Genomic DNA, 11,250 nt, shown 5'->3' with positions numbered 1-11,250 from the left:
ACAGGGCAGGTGTAGACATGCACTTGTATAGCATGCCCCCTAGTGCTCATCTCAGTGTTTGTTTTTTTGTTTTTTTTGTTGTTTTTTTTCTTTTAGTTGTTAATTCAATGCAAAATATGAAGCATCTTAGAGGCAATTAAAGTCATTAATTATTCATCGCTCTCAGGAACGTTTTTTAAAAAACACCTAGATTGTTGCTGGTAAAAACAAGGAACAACTGAGCATGAGGAGTCTAGCAGCATTGCACTTGCATCTAGATAATGACAGTGCAACAGGCATATTTAAAGGAACCTTGATTAGGTATGAAAATAAAAATTCTCTCCCTCCCCTAACTTCTTCCGCCACGGGGTGGCGCGATATGTTTTCAAATGCGGATTTTCAACAGAGCGAAGAAAAAAAAATGTTCATCTGCGCATGCGCTTTGTTGACAGCTGCAGCCAACAGCATCTGTCTGCTGGGTCTGCCCTATCATTCCAAGATGGCGGACCTCCTAGGTTCAATCTTAAACTCGATGGAAAAACCCCCAACAGTCGGCGACCAGGAAAGCCGACGAAAGGCGCGAGGTATAGTTTGTGATAGTTTGAAACTGGTGGAATGCAGACGACAAGGGTTTGACGTGTGTGAGGGATTTAAGCTTTGTGTGTGAAAATGAGAAGGACAGGAGAGAACAGCGCATTTCTGGTGTTGCCATTGGCCAGTTAAGCTTTCAAGTAAGCGCTGTTGTCCCGGCTTTAGCACCGCCTCCGTGGTACCTTCCGCAGACCAAACACCGACAACTCGGAGATACCGTAAACAACCAGTATTTATCTGCTGCGCCTCCCGTGTGTTAACAAATTATTTCTGAGCATTCATAGCGATCTGCCTCAGACCCGAGAACATTACAAGGCCATGTTTCAATTCATCATGAGTAACAATGAAAGGTGTCATTAGGGACTAGTTTGAATATTTTCTCTGTGCACATACAGTATCAGTACCAAATCTCAAATCCAAAATTGTAATACTGTGGTAAAGATGAGTGGAGTATTGCTACAAATAAAGAACATAAACCACTTTTTACTTGTTATGATGCCACAACATGACTCTGATTAAACAAGACTGTCCAAATGTGTTTATTATTAAAAGTGTGCCAAAAAACATCAGAGACTGTAGACACGTACAACGCCAGATTTGAGGCCTGAGCCTTGCCTAATGTGATTTTAATGATTACAGAAAGTTTGTCTTTTGATTGGCCATCTCGTAACTTAAGTCATAAATTGTGGTGTTAGTTGTTGTGTTTACAATGCAAACTTTGAATCTTATCTGATCCAAATAAACTGTTCTTTAAAGAGCAAGCAGCAAGACTCAAGAAGATGGAAGAACAGGAGAAAAGAAAGAAAGCAGAGTTTAGGAAGAAGGTGAGGCCTCACTTGTTACTTCTACTTTTTTACTCCTGTGACCTCCCTACGATGCTGTTGGTATTTATCTGTAGCTTCATACATCAACATTTTAGATGGAGAAAGAGGTGTCCGATTTCATCCAAGACAGTTCACAACAGAAAAGAAAATACAATCCTATGGGCAAGATTGAAAGGAGTATATTGTGAGTAGTTGTCATACCAAAGAAACAACACCCCTCTCCCATCACATACACATGCCTGTTTAAATTGAATCTTTTTCTGTGTCATAGGCATGACGTAGCAGAAGTGGCTGGTCTGACATCTTTTTCTTTCGGGGAGGATGAAGAGAGCCGATATGTCATGCTTTTTAAGAAGGTTTGAATGTTTTGCTTTTTAAAAAACAGTCATATGAGTACACAATTGTAGCTGAATTGGGACTTATTTTCCGTGTTTTGACAGGAGTTTGCTCCGTCAGATGAGGAGCTGGAGGCCTATCGCAAAGGAGAGGAGTGGGATCCAAAGCTGGCAGAGGAGCGACGCAGACTAAAAGTGAGAGTGGATGCTCTTTTGTCTTCTCTCGAAAAATCCAGTTAGTGTCTTTAGGTGGCAGCACTTAAAAATAAAACTAAATATACCGTATTTTCCGGACTATGAGCCACTACTTTTTTCCCACGCTTTGAACCATGCGGCTTATGCAAAGATGCGGCTTTTCTGTGGATTTTAAATTTTTTTGCGATAAATCCTTAACAAAAACTGGCCGCATGCGAAAAGCATCATTTTCAGCCAGCTTTACCCTGGGATGACAGCCACACAGATAGCAACACTGACATAGACACAGAAAAGGTATGTGACGAAGCTCTTCTGAGGCTGTTCAACTCCGACACTGAAGAAGATGACTTCAGTGGTTTCGGTGCGCAGGAATAAATAAACCAATCAATAACTTTTCTGTTTTGTTTGATCAGCACTTCGGAAACTGATCAGTTCAGTAGATATCAGCGGCTGGTAGCCCGGTGCGGCTTATATATGTACATTTCCATTTTTTTTAAAAACCTTTGTGGGTGCAGCTTATATTGAGGTGCGCTCTATAGTATAACTATATATAAAGCAGTAAAATCAGAAAGTAGACAAATGACATTCATACCAGCAGTATATACTGAAGCTTGTATGCTACTTCAAAACGATGACATCTGTTCGATAAATGTGCAGAAGTTTCTTAATTAAAGAGAAAACACTGAAACTGAAACATAAATAAGAAGGTGTGGGAGAGAAACATAGTTTTAAAACTGAACTGACAATGAACTCCTGCAATATATTTCACATGGCAGCATCATATTGTCTTACAGTTTGTAAATGTTGGATTTTACCTTGATTTTCTCTTTCTTGCAGGAGCAGGCTGCATTGGAGGAAGCAGCATCCAGTGAGACAAAGAACTCACAAGCATGTCCCAACTCCAACTACAGAGACAAGTACAGTCACCTGATTGGCACCTCGGCTGCCAAAGATGCAGCTCATACGCTGGAGGCCAACAGGGCATACGGCTGTGGTGAGTCTTGGATTTCCCGCCTCACAGAAATGCTGAATCTTTCTCTTTATTAATTTTCTTGGTTATTCTGTCTCTTAGTGCCGGTGGCCAACAAGAGGGACACTCGTTCCATAGAGGAAGCCATGAATGAAATCAGAGCGAAGAAGCGGCAGAAGAAAGAGGACGACACAGGGGCGCACAGCAGCAGTTCTTGAGTCTCCTCCGTTTTTGCTCTCTACCTGCTGTGTGTGTGTGTGTGCATGTGTGAGTGCATTATTGTGTCCCATTCATCCTGTAATGCAATATCCTGTATGTCAGATATTTAAATCTCTATGACAAGGCATGAGTTGAATATGTATGCCACTCTCTGAGAGAGCCTTTGCTTACATCTGGAGTGGAGGATGCTCAGGTATGTCTGATTGAGGACATTATTATACATCTGTGTTTATACATGTGGAATTCAGTCTGGTTTTTACAGTCTAAGTAATTGGTTTAAAATAATAATAATAATAATAATAAAACAAATTGTAGTTGAACTGGGTGTTCAACTACAATTGAACTGGGTGTTCAACTACACCTGACATAGATTTTCAGATGGCATTTGTTATGCATTTACAGTCCTAACTGGACATTTTATCATTAAATGTATTGAGCCTTGGTTCCACTGGGTTAAGAAGGTGCTGAAAAAACTGAAAAGTCCCTCCAACAATATTTCCAATATCCGTGGCAGGTTTATGAAGGGGAATGGGAACGCCATCTCTTGACCAGCTTTTGGTTTGTTGATTTTTTTTTTCTTTATTCCCATCTTTTGCGAAACTGGAAATGTATAATTTTGTCTATCACAACAAGAAACCCATTTTAGAAAAATACTTTTTGGAAATGTGTGATTAAGTCTGCGAGTTTCTTTGTTTCTGTACATCTGCACTGACTATGATTTTTTTTCTGTTACTCCAGTGTGTAAATGTTTTATTATGAAGCCGAGTGATGGCTTACAAAAGGCATCATGGTGTGGAGTACCAGTCTTGTTGGGATTTGGGCGGCTAAGTTTTATTCCAGGTCTTATGTCAACCATTCAGTCGAGCAAAAGTTGATCAGCATCACAATGTCTATTTTAACATGTTTGCACAGTTTTATCCCCATGTGTATTAATAAATGGAGATTAGTATAAGGCCTGTGTTTTGAATATGTCTTTTATTTCTGCATAAAATGTTAAAAATGTTTTTACTTATTTGTGTACTTGCATTTTATATTTCAGTAGGGTACATATCACATATCAAGTAAATCTTGCTTCACAACATTTGTTACTATGGCAACTTCTTAAATAAGATTAAGACTTAATGTGTGTGACCACTTACTAAAATGTAATGCATTATTGTAGATTAAAATAAAATGATGGCATATTAAAATAGTTTCTATCTGCCCTATTTAGAGAAGAGGAATACACTTAATATTGATGAGCATACAATGAAACGGGTTAACTGGTACTAATTTGCATATAGAGTACTTGTACTTCGTTAAAATGATTAATGAAGGACTTGTAATTGCAGTATTCTCACTGTGAAAATGCCGTTTAACGTATTTCAGTTTCCCCCTCTATTAGTTGGTCGCTCCCTTTTGGTGATGCGTTCATGGCACTGTCATCCCTGTTTGTCTCCTGAAGAAGGCGCCATAGATTAAAAAAGACAAATATTTTTTATGTCCTTCTTTCACACTGTCCTGCAGTTTCTGTCCTGCAGAAACACAAAGCTATTTATTGCGCGCAGAAGACTCGGGCACGCACGTGTAAAAAAAATGAAGTCCACAGTTTTGTTCTTTTTCATCATTTGGTTTGCAGCTGCAGAGCTAAAACCTCAGAAAGGTAAGACAACACAGCCTGCGGATGCTTATTCTGTCCTGATCAAATGTGAGGGGCTTTAAGTGAAGGGGGAAGCGTTGAAAATGTGACTCAGATGAGGAAGGTTTTGCTCGGACTAAACTCACTCCAAAAAGCGCTTTGTTGTCTCTAAATAAAAAGCCTCAACAAGTTAAATAATGAAACAGCTGTAGGGAAGGAGAGGGTTCGTTGTGGCATATGTAGTTTTCAAAATGTTTCATTTGTCCAAGCTTTTATTTTTAGTTAGAACTATTTATGTGCGCCATATAAACGTTGCTCAAAAGCTCATCCTTCTCATTGTTTGACATCCAGGGGCCGGGGTGGTATGTACTTTTAAAGACAAGACATACAATCCAGGGGACAGCTGGCATCCTTATCTGGAGCCTTTCGGATTTATGTTCTGCATGCGCTGTGTGTGCTTAGAGGTACGTTTAACGTCGAGAAACGTAAGGAGCGTTACACTCAAATTACTCGACGTTCTGTACAAAGTGGCTGAATTTTAAAGCCGTTGCTCTTTTTCAGACAGGCCATGTGAAATGTAACACTATCAAGTGTCCTGCTCTGCCATGTGAAAACCCAGTGTCTGACCCTCAGCAGTGCTGTCCAAGATGCACAGGTACACAGCTTTCTCTAAACATCCTTTTTTTTTTTTTTTTTTTTTTTTTTTTTGATTGTTTGTTTTATGGAGAAACGACGTTCTTGTAATGACCCAGTGTGATATGTCCTCCTCAGATGAACCCAGGATCCCAGCTGGGCTGAGAGCTTCAGTGAAATCCTGCAGGCATAATGGAAGTATTTACCAGCCAGGGGAGACCTTCACTAAACACAACCTCTTCCCATCCAGGCAAAGCAATCAGTGTGTTATGTGCACGTGTTCTGTAAGTTAAATCCAGTTTGATGCTTTTTATTATAATTATTTTTTTTAATTTGTGTTCCTATTGATTGAAGATATTCAGACCTTTAATTTCAAATACAAACAGGAAAGGGTTACATTGTTTTGATTATTTGAAAAAAAAATACTAATAATTAATGTAAATTTTATATTTATCAGAAATTAATTGTATGTGCAGCCCAAGTTATAGCTGCAGAAATGTTAAATTACTGTTTATTTTTAATACTGTGAAGATTTTTTTTAAGAGGCCATGTGATGTTAAGAAATTTTTCTTTGAGTAGTTGAATACTGTTTGTTACGACTAACAGTAACGTTAACATAATGGTTCACAGTAGATATTTTAGATTTGTTGACTTGTTTCATTGTTGCTGTTAAAATTCAGCACAGTTTTCCATTCAGTTCAGTTCACTTTAATTTATTTAGCGTCAATAACAATACAAATTGTCTCAAGAAGTTTCTAAAAACTTTTAAAAAGCTTTAAAAAATAAAGTAGATGATAAGAGCTGGGTGTGAGAGAGAAGAATAGGGAACATGTGCTCAGTGCATTATCCCCCTTTTAGCCTAGGCCTATTGAAGCATAACTAAGGGATGGTTCAGTCCAGCTCCAGATGGTTCAGGAGAGGAGCCTGATAGCTGAAGGCTCTACCTCCCATTCTACTTTCTGAAATTTTAGAAACTACAAGTAGACCTGCACATTGAGATCGTAGTGATCTGTTGGGACAATATGGTTCTATGAGGTCTTTCATATATGATGGAGCTAGGTCTTTAAGGGCCTTGTATGTAAGGAGGAGGATTTTAAATTCAATTCTAGATTTTAAAGGGAGTCAATGAAGCGAAGCTAAAACCGGAGTAATATGATCTCTCTTGCTAATTCCTGTCAGTGCTCTTGCTGCAGCATTTTGAATCAATTGGAGGCTTTTTAAAGAGCTATTTGGACAGCCAGACAGTAATGAGTTACAATAATCCAGCCTGGAAGACACAAATGCATGAACTAGTTTTTCCACATCACTCTGAGACAGGATGTTCCTAATTTTGATGATATTATGCAGGTGAAAGAAAGCAGTCCTGGTCACCTGCTTTATGTGAGAATTAAAGGACATATCCTGGTCAAATATAACACCAACTTTTTCACAGTAGTACTGGAGGCCAAGGTAATAATAATAAACCAGGTGATTAGATAATGAATCTCTGAGACATTTAGGCCCAAATACAGTGACTTCTCTTATGTCTGAGTTTAAAAGTAGAAAATTACAGGTCATCCAAGCCTTTATGTCTTTAAGGCATGCTTGGAGTTTAACCAGCTGATTCGTTTCTCCACAGTGGAATGATAATTTGCTGTAGTTGCAGTTGAAAATGATTGCTGTGGCATCATTTTCAAGACATGAACTCTGTGGTTCTCTCCTCAGAATGGAAACATCTTCTGTGCTCTGAAAACATGCCAGCCTATCACCTGTTCCTCACCAGTTTCAGTTCCAGACACCTGTTGTTTGGTGTGTAAAGGTAGTCAAGCTTCTTCAGACTTCTTCTTCAAAAATGTCTTTATTCTGTTTCCAGTCTAAAACCGTACTTTTTGGGATTTTCAGGTTCAGATTAGGCACGTGCATCTCACACAGCTGTCTCTCATATGCAAATGGGTGGAAAGCTCTCTATAACTGACGAAATGATCAAATTTACGTTTAATTTTGACAACATTTTTATTTAATTAAGAAAAACTTCCTGTGAAATATACGATAAGAGTGACTTACAACCCAGCCCTGATGCAGATGGCTGCTGTATTTTCCATGTTAATCACATTAATTTTGATCTTTTTCCCTTAGATCATGGCACCAGTGGGTCCTCGTCAACTGAGGATGGAAACCAGCAACTGAACAGGGGCGTGGTATGTTCTTGCTGATTCGTCATTAATTATGTTTGATATAGCTTTCATGTAGAAGTTTGAATGTCTTTGAAAATATAAGCAATCTCACAGGATCTGATAAAGTGCCTTTCATCAGGGGAAAAACATATCTTCCCCATAAGGTTCCATATATATCTGTTTCACTGTGATCAATAAGGGCAAAGTTCTCATAATTTATCCTCAAGTGAAACATTTTTCTCAATAATAGGACTGGGTTGCAGTGTTGTTCTATTTGAAATGTTGGAAAATTCTGAGATGTCGGCAGTGATTCAGATGACTTAAGCCAGGCTATGAATTTTTAAGATTTATGACATGGTATGAGATGCTCCTTCAGCTACCACTCAGACAAAAGCCAACAGTCATCTGCTGGATAGCTGAAGGATAACTGTGTTTTATTATATCTGTGTTTGCAAAAGAGGCATTCAGTTGACCAATGTTCTGGAGAGCAGATCAGGGCACGGTCTGACCGCGCCACTCCCACCAGGGTCAAGACTTCACCCAGAGGCCTGAGCCTCAGTAAACTTAACCTCAAAGGGGCTTCAGAGACCACTGTGAAGATTCTGTTGCAGAGGAAACACCAGAGAGGTGAGACTTCGTCAAAACAGAACGATCATTTATAGGCATTTGATTTTATGGACATGTTCCTCACAACTTTAGGATTGTTTCCATATGTAGCAGAACGCTCAGATGTTTTCCATTTCTCACAGCGTGTTTATACAATGGGAAGACATACTCTCATGGAGACATGTGGCACCCAGTTTTGGGGAAGGTCCTGGAATGCATCCTTTGCACTTGTACTGATGGTCTCCAAGACTGCAAACGCATCACATGTCCTAGCCAGTACCCGTGCCAACAGCCTATGAAATCAGCAGGAAAGTGCTGCAAGACTTGTCCAGGTAGTCAAACATAATGAACTGTTTACACTGATCATGACGCTGTAAATATAATACACTTAACATCTGAATCTCTCTGTTTTCTGTTCCTTAGAGAGTAAAGCTGAAAGTAACCAGACCCAGACCCAGTGCTATCTTGGATTTAAAAATAGCCTCTTGGTGTATAAAGTAGAATCACCAATGAAAGTAGACACACCCAACACTGTTCGGATCATCGCTGTTGAAAGGCAGAGCACGGCTGAGGTTGAAGTGCAAGTGTGGAACACCGTAGAAGGTACTGTGACTACTGTATTAAAGGAAAAGTTTCATATATTCACACTTTGACCCAGATATGGTTGAGATCACTGTCATCATACCTGCCTGATCTATACCAGTAAAATTTCACTTTCCACTGTAGACAGCACCTCCTAAATATAGGCAGGATTCTTACCTACTTGTCACTGTAGTCATTTGTGAGTCTTAGCTTTTGGAAGCATAGTGCAGTCAGAGAGATGTTGGTAGACATTGTAGTTTCATGTTGATCCATTTAGCTTTTGTTGGATCCTTCTGGTGTCAACCAAACAGAAAAAGCTTTGCTACGCTGTCACCCTGATTTTCTCTGACTAATCTCTGACTGGTCTGCCGAGTCACGTTCCCTGTGGGCTCAAGTCACTTGGAACCCTGACAGAGACAGTACCAGAAAAAGCACCAACCACAAGCAAGTAGGGTTAGTTTTGACTACAGTGAGAACTTCTAAACTTTATCTTAATGACATGGGAAGTGGTGTACAAATGTTATAGAATGTTAATAAATGTTTGCCGTTTAAGTTATGAGAATACCCCCTATAGTCAACTGTTGGTGTCAACAAGCAGCCGATTATTACAATGGGGCAGCAAGCTAACAAATGGGTAGCATAATGTACAGAATGTAAAGGCATTTTAGAAAATTTGTCAAAACTTGACTGCTGAAAAAGTTTTGATTACAAGGTTGTGAAAAAGATCAATTTCTTTCTCGCTGAAACATGTTTGCCATCAAGTTAACTCACACACATAATAAACAGCATAGACATTGCAATCGTAGTACACAACAGAATGTTTAGTTAAGCTAACTGGGTGCTCAGTTATATGTAATGGACATCCATGAAAGGGATATCAGTCTTTTCATCTAACTGTTTTCAGCAAAACAGATAAGAATATTTGCCAGAATCTCTGAAGTACAGATGTAAGACAAATGTAGTGCAGAGTCTGATTCTCATCTTATTTCTACAGGTATTTTACAATTAATGGAAATTGGTGATGTTCAAAGAAAAGACATTATGGATCATCCAGAAAATTACACATTGCTCACAACACTTGACGAAGGTTTGTCCTTGAAATGTGTTTAAAGTGACCTAAGCATGCATTTATATGACTGAATTTAAAGTAATTATTTAAATTTTTGGTGTTGGATTCACGCTAACTCAAGTTCAATTTTCAGAAACATGGAAAAAATTTAAAGACGAGGGAGAAAATCTGAGCAAAGCTCCTCAGACCACGATCTGTGAAGATGGCATTCGGGAGGTGGTGACTTTCCTGAACCCCAAGCAAACTGAAGGCCTGTGTTCACCCTAATCACCATATACATTCCCAACATGCCTGACGCATACAGCATATGTATATATAATTCGTACCGTACATCTTGCACTTCATTGTCATTCTGGTAAGTGGAATTTCTCATTTATAAAGTTTCTTTTGTTTTTGTTTTTTTATCTATTAACTGATACATCATTGACCATGATGTTTTTAATCATCACATATTTTACTTGTAAATCATTAGGTTACAAAACACAGACTATATCAGAGTCTTCCACTGTCTTGGTGAAAAACCTGTTACAGTTCAAACATAATTAGATTTGGTGGACTTATTTGGAGGCTTGAAACTAAAATGTGAATATTGAGCGTTGCCTCACCCAGTTCTGAATGTGTGGGTGGAGATTTGGAAACTCTGACATTGCTATGTACATTTACTGATAAATGATGAATGACATTGTGGGATCAGTATTTCCATTTTCGTGAAATGTGAAAGTCATCTGTGTTTTTGAATGTATTGGACAACGGGCTATGTTTGGGTTGGAATGTAAAAGGTTTTTAAGGATGTTTTTATCATCAACATATTTATTGTACATTTTCATCACTCTATTTAAAGTGTATGGCTCCTGTATGATTTCCGTTTCTATATGTTTGACAGTGTGAATGTTTTTTTTCATGAAGTAGCACAAGTCCATACATAAGGGCGGGTGCCTTGAGACTTCACATCTGTGTATTGGTTGGTGAGAAAGCAGCCTTTCTTTGTGATGTCTGATATAGGCCTACTGTAGCTATTTTTATGCAGCTGCAGGATTTGGTTTGTTTTCATAGCCTGACATTTTATAACTCTGCATACTTTAAGTAATTGTATTTAACAGTGGATTGTTGATGTAGCTGAATGCACTCTGTAACTCTATTCACAGTTATAAACTATAACTTTTTCTGGATTCATTTCTGGCTGTTACTTGTGTGTTTAAGAGGATGTACAGCCTACACGGGATAAAACCATTTAAATCAAGTGCGGTACACTAAGTAAGGCAATGGGAATATCTACCTAAGACAACGTGTGTCTCAGTGCTGCTTTTGTGGGTGATTTGGTGATTCATCAGTGGTCTGAATGCTGGCTGCAGCAGTGCAGCTCTAACACCGACGTCGCCTGAAGGCTTCCATTAAATAGAGCTCCGGAAGGCCGGATAAACTGTGTTCCCACTGGAAATGAAATGTTAGCGAAAGCATGGAAATCAAAAGCAGAAG

At 38.9% G+C, this 11,250-nt stretch overlaps 2 protein-coding genes across 2 annotated transcripts; both read left to right on the top strand.

Annotated features, from left to right (window-relative positions):
- The first annotated feature begins 420 nt into the window (after positions 1-420).
- On the top strand, positions 421-4,121 carry spag7 (sperm associated antigen 7). The gene is made up of 7 exons (XM_047607866.1): positions 421-563; positions 1,327-1,394; positions 1,490-1,578; positions 1,666-1,750; positions 1,835-1,924; positions 2,762-2,918; positions 2,997-4,121. The coding sequence occupies exons 1-7, from the start codon at positions 479-481 to the stop codon at positions 3,110-3,112; spliced, it is 690 nt and encodes a 229-aa protein (XP_047463822.1). The 5' UTR covers positions 421-478; the 3' UTR covers positions 3,113-4,121.
- A 500-nt stretch (positions 4,122-4,621) lies between these two features.
- Positions 4,622-10,943, top strand: chrdl2 (chordin-like 2). Its single transcript, XM_047607120.1, has 11 exons — positions 4,622-4,755; positions 5,083-5,195; positions 5,293-5,386; positions 5,503-5,648; positions 7,069-7,162; positions 7,480-7,541; positions 7,976-8,144; positions 8,267-8,455; positions 8,547-8,726; positions 9,700-9,792; positions 9,908-10,943. Exons 1-11 carry the CDS (start codon positions 4,689-4,691, stop codon positions 10,039-10,041), a joined length of 1,341 nt encoding a protein of 446 aa, XP_047463076.1. The 5' UTR covers positions 4,622-4,688; the 3' UTR covers positions 10,042-10,943.
- The last annotated feature ends 307 nt before the right edge of the window (positions 10,944-11,250 follow it).

The sequence above is a fragment of the Mugil cephalus genome, chromosome 15 (assembly GCF_022458985.1).
Source record: "Mugil cephalus isolate CIBA_MC_2020 chromosome 15, CIBA_Mcephalus_1.1, whole genome shotgun sequence".
Taxonomy (NCBI): domain Eukaryota; kingdom Metazoa; phylum Chordata; class Actinopteri; order Mugiliformes; family Mugilidae; genus Mugil; species Mugil cephalus.
Note: the sequence above shows the minus strand (reverse complement) of the source record. Positions and strands in the feature narration are given on the sequence as shown.